This window comes from Solanum stenotomum, chromosome 9 (genome assembly GCF_019186545.1).
Source record: "Solanum stenotomum isolate F172 chromosome 9, ASM1918654v1, whole genome shotgun sequence".
In the NCBI taxonomy this organism is placed as follows: Eukaryota; Viridiplantae; Streptophyta; class Magnoliopsida; order Solanales; family Solanaceae; genus Solanum; species Solanum stenotomum.
Window position 1 is genome coordinate 18,674,758 of NC_064290.1, and position 14,871 is coordinate 18,689,628.

The following is a 14,871-nucleotide window of genomic DNA, read 5'->3' on the forward strand; positions in this document are numbered from 1 at the left end:
CGTGATATACCTGAGGTGCATTTTGTCTTGCTTTGATGTTAACAATTCCTTGCGAATTGATATCCTACAAACAGCAAAAGCACCTAATAGACAGAACATGGAACTTGCAGGTTTCAGTAATAGGTTAGCTATCTCCTTATAATAATAGATAACAATGAGAACCACCAATATATCATCGATAAGCCATCAGAGCTTATCCTACAATCGCAAACCATAAGAGTTCCTGAATCATATAAATGACAAAAAAAAATGTGATCATGATGGCAAATGCATAGTATGCTAGATAGTAGAAGAAATACACCAAATAAGACAAAATGAGCAACTAACCTATATAATTAGGTAACATTGAAACTGGTAACAGAAGGATGAGATGACTTAAATAAAATGGGTTTATTGAACACTTACAATTTATGTACAGAGGACATCATTTCCTTACCTGTATTGCTAAAATACAGTGTTCCTATGGTACTATAACTACGATACTATCTTAAAAGTTGTACAAAACCTTTACAGTCAAAGTAAGTTGAAAGGGACAAAACCCAAGAGAGTGGGAGAGTTCACTCAAAATGAAGTCGTATACAAGTATCTGAAAGAATATATTGCCCTAATTACGGACTGACGGTCACAGAAGCCCGTTTCTCCAGAGATCGACAATCAATAGGAACTATAGCAAAGATGGCTTCAAACCATCATATTCAATTCTGACAGATCATCCATTGGAATCTGAAGGCCCAGAAAGTCATTATCTTGCAATCCATCATCATCTATGTTCAACCATGAACCTATGTCCTGTCCCTGACCATCAAAGTCATCAGGGGCACCTAAAACATCCATTCCAGGAAGTTGTAGACCAGACAAATCAATGGGATCCTCTAATTCATCCAAGTCATAATCATTCTTATCCTTGCCAGTGCCACTGGCACTGATATCACTTGAATTCACAATTGAAGACGCTGCTGCTTTAGGTTGCCCTGACATTTTTCCTAGAAGCCCATTGACAGAAGTGGATAATTGAGTAGTTTTAAGCTTAGATTTTGTTTTAGGCTTTCTTTCTCCCTTAACACTGGAAGAGGCAGGTCGACCAATCTTTATTGATCCACCACGAGATGATGCCTCTCTGCCATTTCCTTTTCCTTCTCGGTCCCTCTCACTTCTCTTCCCTTTTGCACTGCTTGAAAGTGAACATCCAACACCTGACAGAGCACCAGAAGATGCAGCAATGCTAGTACCAAGGACATCTTCCAACTCTCTCCGCTTGACTCTACTTGCTTCAGAATATACATTGGCTTCATAAAGTATGTCCTGGTTTAGAGATGGGCTCTGCTGTGGGCTAAAATAAGATTTTGCAGCTTCACTGTCAGTGTTGGAATCTGTTTGTCCATCACTAAGGCGGGATATAGCAGAAAGGAACATATCCTTATACAACGGCTCCCTGAAGCAGCCTTTTCCTGTCTCCTCGAATTCTATGCATCGATCCAAAGTTCGCTTGACCAATGCTAAGGCAGCTTGCTTAGCCATTTTTCCACTAGCACTCTTTGCCCCATGCACATTTGGACCCCAACATCTCTGCCAAGGCAAGACAATGTCAATGAACAATTTTCTTTACAAGTTCAACTACAACTTAATGCTCCGACAATACAGACACAATTTTGTTATCAACTACTAGAGGCAGTATACAAGAGTCAGCACAATTCCTAATGCACTACAATGAAAAGAAGATACTAAAGATAGATGATACCATTAGCAACCAAGATAACTCAATTCTAACTAACTGACTGCAGAACAAGAGAGAACTAGAGACATAAACAAGCAGAATCGCCGTGAAATCAATCAAGAACACCGATTTCACAAAGACAGACAAATAGACAGAAAAATATCAACTCATCAAACATTTGTGGGCAATGAATTATATGTAGAACACTGCAGATCCAACATTAAATTATATATAAGAAACAAAGGCAGGAGCATGACGTTTGTTTCCCGCTTTTGCCCTGGAGGCAAAAATTGGAATGATATCAAGACAGTATGATTTTGGTTATAAGAAATATGGAAAGCAAAAATGGAGATTGATCCCAAGTAAATTGCTGAGCAGAAGTGACGGGAAAAATATACATCTAAACCAAAGGAAATATTTTTCCACAGTAGTAAGGCACCTAAGCCTACCATTAGATACTCAGTTCAAGGTCATTTTAGAGGGGAGATAAAAACTCACCCACAAAGATGAAAAAAGAAGCATGAGTTCCAAAGCTATGTCAATTTAGCAATCAGTTGATACCATAACAGATGCATGAACTCTGATCCCCCATCCATCCATTGGTAATATACAGTTATTCCATTAAATTTTGGGAGGACAATCTAATGACCAGGAAAGAAATTGGTTAAAATGTTCAACCTACCATATATTTCTCATATGCCATTTCCACAAGCTTGTCAAGAGCATGCTGTTCGAACTCCCTATAAAACAATTAAATGCTTTAGTTATTATGTCAATGAATAGTGCTAAGCAAGGATCAAGGTCATGCATCTGAAAGAAGCACAATACTTTTCTTGAATCTCCCTCGTCTCTGCTGCTGAATTCAACAGCTTTCCCAGAATTTCTTTCTTCTTAGAAACCTATGCAACAAGCACAATCACATGAGAAAGGCTCCCAGCAGAAACAATTTAAGTGGGCTGCACACTCCATAAAAGTAAAAGTAAAAAGCACCATTGAAAGAATTATAGACAGCAGGCTGATAGGCAAAGGCACTTCAGTGGTTCAAACACCCCAACTGCACTGTAACCAATATAGATAGGAACAATAGCGGAAGGGAACTACTTAAACTTCAGGCCTATATAACTCACAAGAGGAGAAAGCAATAAGCTCTGGGAAAGTTAAAAGAAAAAGCAATAAGCTCTAGGAAAGTTAAAAGAAAAGCTCTAGAATCTGTAAGTTCCGTCCTCCTTCTGAGTGAGAAGTTCATTTCCCTTTTCCGTAACACCTTTGCTCTTCATACGCATTTGGCATGGTGCTAGAACCTTGTGCAAAGATGCTTTTATTGTACTGACCCACATTTGAATATTCAACTCAAAATTTAAAGCATTAAAGAAACTTCCCGAGCCCATGAGGATGCTAATTCAATGAGCATCTCAATCCTTGAAGAGGTATCCAACCTACATGCTAAATATCCAATTCTATCTCATTAAGTGACTATAGAATGTGAATCGATTTAGGTTTGAAAGCTCAATCACTTTTGGTCCAGCAGCAGTTGGCTCAACAAATCAAGATAAGCAAGAGGACACTGAGCAAGACACAAGAAACAGAGGCAGAGAGATCACTCAAGAATGTACCAATTCAAAATAAGACTTACCATTTCCTGGTGCTTCTCATCCAATCTACTCGCGTCCATGCTGATTTCTTCATCCGCTGCATGTGGTAAATCAGACTGCATAGACCACATAACCAATTAGCATACCAAGGAACAGTTGATCGAAGTGAGAGAGCACAAAATACAGAACTATCACCATACAACATGCTGAGGATCCTTAAAACCTACCTCCAATTGTGGATATATTCCAATACAGTGAATCTCAAGAAGAAGTTTCTCATCAATAGACATCTCATTATACTGATACTCAGAACAGACAAAGCCAGGCAAGGTTCGCTGTTGTGGAAGTAAACATTTTTGTGAATGATCATAGTTTAAAAAACCGCCCATGTCTGAGGCAGATGTAACATTATTACAGTCCATGACTTGCTCCGAATTATCAAAGGGACCCACACTGGAATTTGTTATGTATCCATTAGAGGCAGGGTATTTGGAAGTTTCACTGCCATATAATATTTGTGCACAAGATGTATCTGATTCTAAATTCATCTCCATTTCAAATCCAGATCGATAACCATCAGAATTAAGATCCTCATTCCCACTACAATATAGATCTTCAGGTATTAGAGCTGCCATCACTCTTTGGTACAAGGAAATATCCTTATGTTTGCTCTTTCCAGAGGCCACATGGTCCACGGTACTTTCAAGACTCCGCGTTTCATTTGTATCTCCTCCAAACTCAGTCAACCCAAACCCATTTGGGACTAAACTGGAACCATCAGCATCAAAAGGGTCAGATACTGGTCCTGTAAGGTTGGTCTCATGATTTACCTGTTACAAGTAGAACAATGAAGATTAGTGCATCCAGCAAAAATCATAACTAGAGGCATAGCACCAGTCTGATGATATTAAAGCAACTTTGATATGGTCAAACACTTCTTTAATCTTGATCAAGCAAACTTTTTCACAGCAAGAAGGTAAGCATCGCATTGCCAATCGATGATAAATGCAAAGACTTCTCCCGGGACAATAAAGGTGGAAAGCTATGCACATTATCCCACCACTCTCACATACCCCCCCCCCCTCCACTAGTCAAAGAGAAAAACTGCAGTAATGGGACAAGATGGCCCATAAGGATCAGGTAGTAGAAAGCCAAAGAGCATGTCAAACTTGAGCACAAATTTTTTTATGATTTCTTTTATAAGCTAAAGAAGCTGGAAAAAAAAATTATAATACAATATTCTTTTTATAATAAAATATTCTCAAAGAATTCTTAAGAATACAGAAAACAGAAGCCTCCAACTTCAAAGTATCATTAACAAGAAAACGGAAAGAAAAGAATTGGTTGCTCCTCCAGGATTGATGGCATGGATTATTAACCTGCTAAACACCTCCCACGCCCATCCCATTTCCAAAACAAAAAGAAGAAAAAGGAAAGGGGCATCTTTTATAAGTAAATAAACTGAGAAAAGGACCAAGTCCCTTATCTTTGCCTTAAGACTCAGAATGATCCTCATCCTTTCACAGAAACACTAATAGTCCTCCTCCTTTGTAAAAATGGTGCAGTTCTAGTCTCCCAAATATTTTCAGTCTATCACTAACGGTAGCCGCTCACATGCATGTCACACATTTTTTTAAAATCCCCTAAAAAACTAGGTGTTCTGTCTTTCCTCTTCGTCTCATTGTAGAGAGTAGATCTTACCTTGTTAATAGAATTTGTTATTCTTTGCCATAAGCAGTTACCAACTAGCTTATTTTTATTGCTTATGTCAACGTTTCATAGGTTAGATAGGGAGATATGATCGGGTTTCTCTTTTCTCAGAGAAAGAAGTCATAATTATTAAGTATCATGGACACACTGATCCAACCTTCAATTCCATTGGTGCACAATTAAAAATTTGCTCCATTATTCATAATCTCCATAATATTATGAGCAGATGATTTATTTATAAAATCATATTGGTCTGGTCTCCAACCTTTTTGTTACAAACCAAAATTAATAACTTGAAACGACAAAATATTATTGGTTTAATGTTACCTTTCTCAAAAAAATTATTATTGGTTTATCGGTAATGAGTTATTAATCTTATCATTTGGTAACAATAACAAGATACCCAGTATAGTCCCATAAATGGGGTATAAGAAGGGTAGAGTGCGCAGATCTTACCTCTATCTTGCCAGGAAGAAAGGTTGTTTTCGAAAGATCCCGGCTCAAAGAAATTACAATTGGTAATGGTTTAGAATTTTTTTTGTGAATTATCAATTCTGTAATGGTTTGTGTTTTTTCTTAGCGCTAACCGATAACTCCTGATAATAATTATTAAACTATAATTCTACGTTTGACAAAAAATATCAGGCTCCTTGATTAGGTTCCAATGTTTATTTAATGAGAAGTATCTGTTAAATTGATATACAATCAATAAATTAATCACTGAATCTTAACTTTCTATAATGATTTAGCATATCTATAAATGCTGAGAAGTCGAACCAATAACATTCAAAACCGAATCAAACAACCACCGCTAACTTCTAGCTAGTACTGCGAAATTCCACTCCTCTAGCTAAGACACTCCCAGAAATCCATGTACTTGCAGACAAACTTGTTGAGAAAAATATGAAAAAGTTAACAAATGAAAGTGGACGATAAAGTGGCTATTACATAGTATAACATGATTTAGATCAAGCCATGCATAAATAGTGGCATCCGCAAGTATAACCATGTGGACAACTCTTCTGTTAAAATGAGAGACGGACATTTAAGAAAGGTGCACCATTTTCCAAAGGAGGTGGACTATAAGTGCTCCATACAAAAAGATAAGGATCATTTTGAGTCTCAAGGCCAAAGATAAGGGACAATTTTGATCTTTTTCTCTATATAAATTAATAAGCTCGACAAGTTTAAGGACAAAGCATGATAGCAGTTGACACTCCCTACCAACTCTAGTACAACTTCTCCAGCACACTCCCTACCAACTCTACTACAATTTCTCAGTTCTCATGCACTTGCTACTCATAATAAAAGATACCAACATTATTTGTTGCGCCACTTCTATTTGATGGTCTATAACCATACGAATGACAACTGGATATACATTATAGCAATCCTTTCTTGGTTTTTTACTTCAAAAGAGAATTTATAAATTAACCTTAGCAATGTCAATTAGTACTGCACACAATTATAATAGTCACACGCTGGATGCAAAGGCAACCACCACTCCATTCCATACAACAACAACATAACCAGTGAAATCACACTAAGTGGAGACCGGAGAGGGTAGAGTGTACGTAGACCTTACCACTACCTCGTGGAGGTAGATAGGCTTCTTCCGAAAGACCCTCGGCTCAAGTCCATCAAACCCAAGTAAAAGAAGAAGAAGAAAAAAAATGTTGTGTGGAAGGGAATAAAACAATGCAGCATATCTAACCAAACTATAATCCCTCCATTTCAATTTATGTGAAACTATTTGACTGGGCACAGAGTTTAAGAAAGAAAACTTTTAGAATGGTCTTAAACATGTCATAACATTTGTGTGACTAAGACTTTTGAAACTTGTGGTCTCACGTACCATAACATTTTGAGTGGCTATAAAAGCTTTATATTAGGGGTAAAATGAAAAGTTCAAATTAAATTATTTCTTAATTTTGGAAGCAGTCATTCTTGTTTTTAACAAACAAAAAAAGAAAAAGGTTCACATAAATTGAAACATGGGGAGTACATGATAATATGGTCTCATTTGTTTAAGACATCTGAATCAAACTTCACACCTGAATATTAAGATGTGTATTAAGATTTAAAATTCTGAATATTAAAATGTTGCATAAAAATCTGAATACTAAATAGTTGAACATTGTTTGTGTTCTCAACATCTGAATGTATAAAATTTGTCTTCGTTTTCAAAAACAATAAAATTAAAATAAAACATTAAATTGACCTAATATTATATCAATAAAATATTTTAAAATTTTATATGACAATATTGGTGGTGACTAACATGGTGATTTGTGTGTGTCGATTTGGGATGGTGGTAGTGGATAGTATCTTAAGGTATAGTGGTTGGCAGTTGGCACTAGTGATCAACCGTGGTTGTTTGGGGGGGGATGATACTGCTAGGCAATAGCAAATGGTGATTGTGAATGATGGTGATAATTAGCGGTATGGTGGTTGAAAGTTGATGGAGTAGCAGTGAACTGTCATCTATGTTCAAATTATCAAATGAACATCTTAATGACATTAACCTTGAAAACAAACAGACTTAATGATAAAGATTAAAACATTCATCAAGTGCAAATAACTGAGGTGTAAGTAACCTTCCCTCCCCCTAAACAAAAACTTATGAAATGCAAATAGTCTGGTCAAAAGTTTCCAATTCAGATTCCAGCAGAAACTATGAGCCCATTATGTGTCCGTTAAGCAGTTGACAAAGACGGGTATCAATTTAAACTTGTCGTCATAGCTAGATGTTTTTTGCAGAATAACTAGCAACTTCCAGAAGTTAACCGAAGTATTATAGGGAAATATTACACAATCCACAAAACAAAACAAAACAACCATCACCTGCTGCCTTAAAAAGGTTGTATCTATTTCTGATATGAATCGAAAAAGTGGCTCCATCTGCTTCCAGAATGAGCTAGAGAGGGCTTGAGCTGCAATAAAAACAGGTCCATCAAAAGAACATATTGTTCAAAGAATTACAAATTAAACTTGTCAAATTAATGCAAACTAGATGGATTAGTTAGCAGAAAAAAAAGGGTGTTGATAGTGTACCAGTGTTGGTAACAGCACTTGCAGCAGCCAAAAGCTCTTCCTGCCCATCATCTGAACCAAGAGAAATGAAAAGAGAAGTGAACAACCAAAGCGGAGAGTGACTCAACACCTATACAATCCAGCTACATTGTTGCTACAACTACCTAGAAAATCAGTAGCAGCATTCATTGTCGCTTGTTTCTGTCGTTTGTAAGCTTTACGATCAGCAAGCTTTCTGGTAGGAGGTCGGCCTGCTTTGCTGCATAGATAGTCACGTAAATGAAGAACAGTTATTCATTCGCATTAAATATGGAAGAGAAGGCCCAACCATAAAAATATATATAGGGATAAGGTTCAACCTTTCAGTCTTATCAAGACCGTGTCTAGAGCTTCTGAGTTGTTTTGCTGTTCCAACATTTCCAAGCTTCTCAACCATCAATGTCATCGGATTCCTAGTGGCGGTAAAACCCCTCCCAGTCCTCCCTTGCCTACGAATACCATCTCCATGATCTTCCCCACTAGCCCTCTTACTTTTCCTTGGTGGGAGCAGCAAAGACATCTTCTGAACATGGGGCCCAGATTTTTCATCTACCTCATCAGACCTGTTGCTCTTGTCCTTGGACTTGATTTCAGCAGCCCCGGACTCCTCACTTTCAGAAGCAGCTGAAGAGAAGTGATCGCTTTTTAATTTGACTTGTTGAGGGGAAGAACCACAAAGACGCCTTTCATTACTGAGAGCATCACTTGTACTATCAAGAGAAGGGTTTTCATCATTATTGGGAACAATAGGAAAATTAGCCCTTCTTGCGGGTCGAGAGATCTTCTGGGGCCTTTGGCTGGCCCACTGAGCAACAGGTGGTGATGACGACCTCATAGAAGAGGTGCGTTTACGATTACCTGCCCCGACAGCAGATGGATGTCTGCTTGTGCAGGGAGAGGTTTCCCAATCATTAGCAACAGCTGCCTGTTGAACCACTGCAGATAATTTTGGTGCAACACCTGAAACTGATCGTGGAGCACGGGCAACAGAATTCACTTTTGTACTTGAAGGAGTAGCAGATATGAAATTTTCTCGAGCAGCTGTCTTTGTTTTACTGCATAAATAGAATAAAATGAACATCCAAGGGAAGTAAGAATATGAGGGAAAAAAAACTAAGACGGATATCTCTCATACAATGATTCAAAAGCATAATAGCAAAGATGAAATTCCAAAAGTTACATTGTACACATTCAACCAAAATGAACAAGAAAGGACGATAAAAGAAGTCGAGTCCCATACTTTTTGATGGCTCTGATCTTCACCCTTTCTTTCTCTGAACCAATAGGCTGTTGGTCTCTTCGATCAATGAGATGGAGACTGTTCTCTTGGTCAACCTTGGACATGGAAGAACGCATTCCTAAAGGCACTTGCTGTGATACACCATCAGCTTTTCCAGTTCCAGTACTTCCTGGAGCAGCTCCAGGTCTACTTGAAAATAATAAAAGTCAGTTCAGAGTAAAGAACAAGGCTAATACTTATCAGTTACGCTGTAGCAAAAATGATCTTGAACAACCAAGGAAAGAAAGATTACAAGTGGGTACAATTGAGTATTAGTATTTGGTAGTATTTTCTTTCACCACCGACATGATTATAAATTTTACTCTTTACACTTCCTATAAAAAATATGATGCCATCCCTTTTAATCTCAACTACAATATATTAGTTCCCAAATAATCTACATGTGAGATAGAGAAAGCAAGTTTCTAAAGTATTCCCTCTTGAATTAAGTTCTCAATACTTCATCTAGAAAGGACAAAGCTTTCCCAAATTTCTTTTGATGGGTAAAGCTCGTCCAACTTCAAATACACCCAATTGATGTTTCCAGCATGTAAAACTTAGAACTCTCTTATTCTTCAATGTTTGTTACTACCTAATGCTTCACTTTCTTTGTTTCTTGCTATTTTGCAGTCACATTATTGTTGCAATCCTGTTTCAAAAACAGTTTATCTGAGGGTTTATTGAAAATAACCTCTCTACCCCAGAGGTAGGGGATAAGGTTTGCATACATACTATCCTCCTCAGACCCCCTTGTGGAATTAAATTGGTATGTTGTTGTTGTTCAACATGGGATACAAATCATGGCTGAAGCAGACAACCAAATAAATAAACAACTGAGAGGTTAGTTTAACCCCCATTACGGTTTAAGAACTATCTTTTCTCCTATTGTCTGATTCAGTCCCCCTTTCTCCTATGGTCTGAAGGTTTATCAAAACAACCTCTCTACCCCCAAAGGTAGGGGTAAGGTCTGTGCACATCCTACCTTCCTCAGACCCCCTTGTGGGATTTAACTGGTATGTTGTTGTTGTGCAACATGGGATACAAATCATGGCTGAAGCAGACAAACAAATAAATAACAAGCAACTGACTGGTCAGTTTAACCCCATCATGGTGAAAGAACAATCTTTTCTCCTATGGTCGGATTTAGTTCCCCTTTCTTCATATGACCCCATAAGCATGCTCTGCTGCAAATTCAAGGAGACATTCACCAAATATGCAACTACTCCCTCTGTTTCAATTTGTTTGTATAGTTTTGCTTTGGCACGGAATTTAAGAAAGTAAGGAAGACTTCTGAATCTTGTAGTCTTAGATTAAATATATGTAGAATGTACCAAAATGTCATTTAATCTTGTGGTCTTAAACATGCATGTGCAAAGTTAGAAATAAAAAGTTGCCAAAAAAAAGATTTTTTGTTTAAACGGACTAAAAAGGTAAGTAAGACAAACAAATTGAAATGGAGGGGGTAATTGTTTTCCCGGTCAACCCAATCCTTAGGGAGGTTAGGAAGCTTTTTCTACTTCTACTATAGGATTTGCTGCTCTTTGGATCAGTGCACCTAATATATAATCTATAGCAAGGTTTCTCAGATAAGAAGTGCTTCCAAAGTCCAAATGATACTCAACCACAGAAAGGTAATCTACCAATAGAACATCAGCAATTCATATACGGATATATGTTCTCATAGAAAAAGGGCAGATAAAGACAAATCAAAATCTAAACCACACACATTGAAGCTGGAGGTTAAATTTGACATTGATATTTGAAACAACACCTGAAGCCATGGGTATCACTAAACCTCAAGCGGCCATCAGCTATAAGACGGGACGGCAATCCTTGCTTTGGTTCCCTGTGGCCATCCATAGGTTTTGATGTCGATGAGCTTCCAGTAGTATCTGGCTTTATTCCGGATCGCTTCTTTTTCATCTTAGACTTCTCCCAGCCCTCTACAGCAATGGATGATATCCGGTCCTCTCCATGAACTGTGCTACTATTTGGAAGTCTCAATATCTCCCTATCTCTATCCATAATCCCAGATTGCCTTGATGGAGTGCTTGCTTGTACCTCCGGCTAATTCAATAAAACATATCCATCAGTCTTGAGGATGTCGGAACTGATTCCATGCATGGTTGATGAATGAAAATGAATAAATTGAGGTGAAGGAGCATGTTGTCTAGCCAAAGATGACATCAAGAACAAGGAAAGAAATTCACCCATCCATAACAAGAAAAAAGGATATCTTAAAAGGAAGATATCTACCTATAAAATAAAATAAAGACAAGGAACATGGACCAAACATTCTTTTAATTTATTTTTTGTTATGTTTATAAGAAATACAATTTTATTGATGTGGGAGAATCCTAAATACAAGCACTATACTAAATATTGACAGCCTACACAAAATTATAATTCTCTACAAAAGACACCTAATCATTTAAACTAACAGGGCCTCATGGCTGCCATCAAAATGAAAATAAGAAAATTCCTCAAATACACAGTCATTATCTATCCCTTCGAAAGCTTCTTACTTCTGTACTTCCTCAAATGTATGAAGTATTATCAGTATAGACCAGGAAAGTATCTGAAAAGCACTTAACAATAAACTCAACATTACGCAAGTTAATAAGGTAAAGTCTATCCTAGAGCTCAACAGCATCCAACTCCTTTTAGCGTTTTAGACAGCCTCAACCAGCCTTCAACAATATTATGCAGTAATAACAAACGAATCAGGTAAGGATAGTGTCAGTGTGTCACTGTCTAGGCAATTCATCAGCATAGATGCAGTGATGGGAGATGAATTAAGAAAGAGAATCTTAACTAGGAAGTATACATTTACAGGGAACTTCCCAATTTCGAAAAACTGAATAAAGTTTTAAAAAATTGCAACAAAACTGCAAAGGAAAAATACAAACCCTCAGATCCACCATAGAAGTTCGAGTGCGCTTATTTGGAACAGCATTTTTGGTCCTTTTTTCGGACTTCTGTAGCTCAAACTCATAACCACTCTGGGTTCCTATTTTACCAATGCCTGCTCCTGAAACAGACCGGTCACTTGAATATAACACATTGGGTCGTTCATTCGATAAAACGTCTGACCGAGATCTCTTCCTTGATGGAATGCTTGGAAAGCATTTGTTGATCACAGATAAGGATTCAGTGAATATCTTTACACGTTCCCTGATATTTCATTGGAAATAAATCAAAACAAATCTCTATCCATGTAGGCCGGATAAAAATAAAGCAATGGAGCTAAGTTTCTAATAACTACCTTGCTTTAGTACAGCTTTCCCGAAGACCAGCCTTCAGTCGTCTGGCTTCCTCTGGAAAGGGAGAAGAGGACGGTTTGCCTTTAGAAGACACCACAGGAGAATCCTCTACTGGCATGCCTAAAGTTAAACCAGTGAGTCTCTTGAAATCACTGTGCCTATTAAGTTTGTGCTCTGTCACCATTGCTTTTGGATCAAAACGCAAGCACTGAAAAAAGTTAGTGACATCTGTTTGTGTAATTGTTGAAGTACTTCTTGTCGTGTTAGGAAGAGAAGATAAGATTGGATTCTCCATGTTCTCGCGGAAACTAGCAGACCTATCCAATGAAGCAGATGCATATGACCCACGCTGCCCGGAGACATACAATGGTCTATCTGGGCTATTAGAAGATAGATCAAATCTGCTAGATGCTGACATCGCATCAGCTTAAACACGCTCTTCGTGCTACCCGCCAAGTTGACACAGAGGTGCATGGCAATACTCTACAGCAATGCATGAAACCCAGCTAACTATCCGATAGTGATGATTACAACCTGCAAGGATACCATTATGGCTACATAAGATCTGCTCAGAAGAGTCCACGGAGACCATAAATACGAAAAAAGAAAGAAAATAACCTAATTAAAGTTTAAAAGGGAACATGCAAAGCAATAGAACAATTTGTTAACATTCTTTATCAAAAAAAAAATTGTTAACATGAAGGAGTTTAATGCATATAAAGATGTTTGAACAAGTATCTACATCAAAACAGAAACGGTAAAGAAGCCAAGGAGATCAATGATACTGAAAAGTCATCCTAAATGCATAATAACCTTTTAAAGTGGTATCTAAGGCATAGGCTGACAAACTACACCACGGTGTAAGCAGGTTCAATATGTGTAACCATGGAATTCCAGAAAGAAACGAGCAAGAAGATAAACACTCCTAAACGTTGAAGCCATCAATAATAAGCTGAATAGATAAAGAATTTAAAAAGTTTCTTCCATGATAAAAACTGTCATGCAATCCTGCAACTTCTGTGCATCAACTATCATTCACTAATTTAAAGTATCCAAGCCAACAAAGAGAAAAAACAGCCGACAGAAGGGGATGACATCTAAATGTTGAACTAGTAAGAAGATGTTGCACGTCTAGTCATTCAAAACTTTGAATAGACGAGCTAAAACAGTTGAAGTAAACATTTACATCAATAAATGCTCTATTGCTAATTATTTTTTACCTTTTCTTCAGACTAGCACATGTACCATCACAATAAACATTGAATTCAATTTTTTTTGTCTTTTTATCCCCCCCCCCTCCCCTCCTCCCTCCCTTATTCATCAAGCAGGGTACACAATTTAGACAATCTAGTCATACTCAGCTTTCTACTTTGAATCATTCCACTGATGCTAGATCCACAGCTCTACTAATAAATCTTCTATGATCAAAACAAATCATCACCTTTCAAGTCAAATGCTCATATTTGACACCCACAATTTCTAGTAATACTCTTATTACTTAGCTTAAACAGAATGCCAAAAATAACAATCACCAGCATCACAAACAAACAAATAACTTTGACAAATTTACTAAAGAAACATCAGAAAAAATTAAATCTTTTACCTGGTAACTTATACTGTATAAATCCACTTCTAAAAAAAAAAAAAAAAAAAGACCGTGTGATCTGGACAACCTTCGATGCCAAAATTCTGAAATGATCAATAATATACATCAGAAAGTATATCAACTCAGAGTTCAATTAGGGTTTTGAAATTCTCGAATTCTAAAATGGTTACCCAAATAATTTATTTAAAAAATCTGGTATGCAGTAAAAAAGAGAAAAAAACTATATCCAAACACAAATTTATTGAATATTTGCATAAACGCATGAAAGGAGAAGAGGATTTTACATTAGACGGCGGACGTCGTCGATCGGTGAGAAGAGGAGGTGGTGGTGGAGGGTCGGTCGAGAAATAACATGGATCGTATTTTTTTTCTTTCACCGGATTTTGGCCCGCTTTTAATTTGAGCCCGGACCAAATTATTGCTAAATTTGTCCAGAAAAAAAAAAAAGTAAATGTCTTGCTAATACACAAAAAAAAAAAAAAATTAAAAAAGTATTATCAAACACATTTTTATCTTTTTCTTTAACTTTATAAATTTCAAAAAGTAAAAAAAATAGGTATAATACATACATATGCTATTTAACATGGTCTCAGCTCACATTTATATCCTCCAATTTTAAGTGTACATAAGTAGAC

General features: G+C 37.1%; 1 protein-coding gene across 3 annotated transcripts; it reads right to left on the reverse strand.

The window, feature by feature from the left end:
• Nucleotides 1-371: 371 nt before the first annotated feature.
• LOC125875960 (uncharacterized) lies at nucleotides 372-14,652 on the reverse strand. Of its 3 annotated transcripts, none has more exons than XM_049557038.1 (15): nucleotides 14,521-14,652; nucleotides 14,234-14,319; nucleotides 12,633-13,164; nucleotides 12,277-12,541; nucleotides 11,139-11,434; nucleotides 9,329-9,514; nucleotides 8,409-9,143; nucleotides 8,214-8,308; nucleotides 8,071-8,121; nucleotides 7,861-7,949; nucleotides 3,534-4,136; nucleotides 3,348-3,422; nucleotides 2,543-2,613; nucleotides 2,397-2,454; nucleotides 372-1,566 (listed from the first exon to the last, which is right to left on the reverse strand). In XM_049557038.1, exons 3-15 carry the CDS (start codon nucleotides 13,046-13,048, stop codon nucleotides 682-684), a joined length of 3,825 nt encoding a protein of 1,274 aa, XP_049412995.1. In that variant the 5' UTR covers nucleotides 13,049-13,164; nucleotides 14,234-14,319; nucleotides 14,521-14,652; the 3' UTR covers nucleotides 372-681. The 3 variants fall into 3 exon arrangements, with proteins under 3 accessions (XP_049412995.1, XP_049412992.1, XP_049412994.1); XM_049557035.1 differs by having other exon boundaries at nucleotides 8,071-8,130; XM_049557037.1 differs by having other exon boundaries at nucleotides 8,071-8,130; nucleotides 12,633-13,184.
• Between the last annotated feature and the right edge of the window lie 219 nt (nucleotides 14,653-14,871).

Excerpts from the sequence above, each read along its gene's own strand:
- LOC125875960 (XM_049557035.1), bottom strand. The coding sequence starts at position 13,048 with ATGTCAGCATCTAGCAGATTTGATCTATCTTCTAATAGCCCAGATAGA. Across the intron at positions 12,542-12,632 it reads GAAAGCTGTACTAAAGCAAG|GGAACGTGTAAAGATATTCA; the intron begins GTAGTTATTAGA and ends ATGAAATATCAG. Across the intron at positions 9,515-11,138 it reads AGTGATACCCATGGCTTCAG|ACCTGGAGCTGCTCCAGGAA; the intron begins GTGTTGTTTCAA and ends ATTTTCAAGTAG.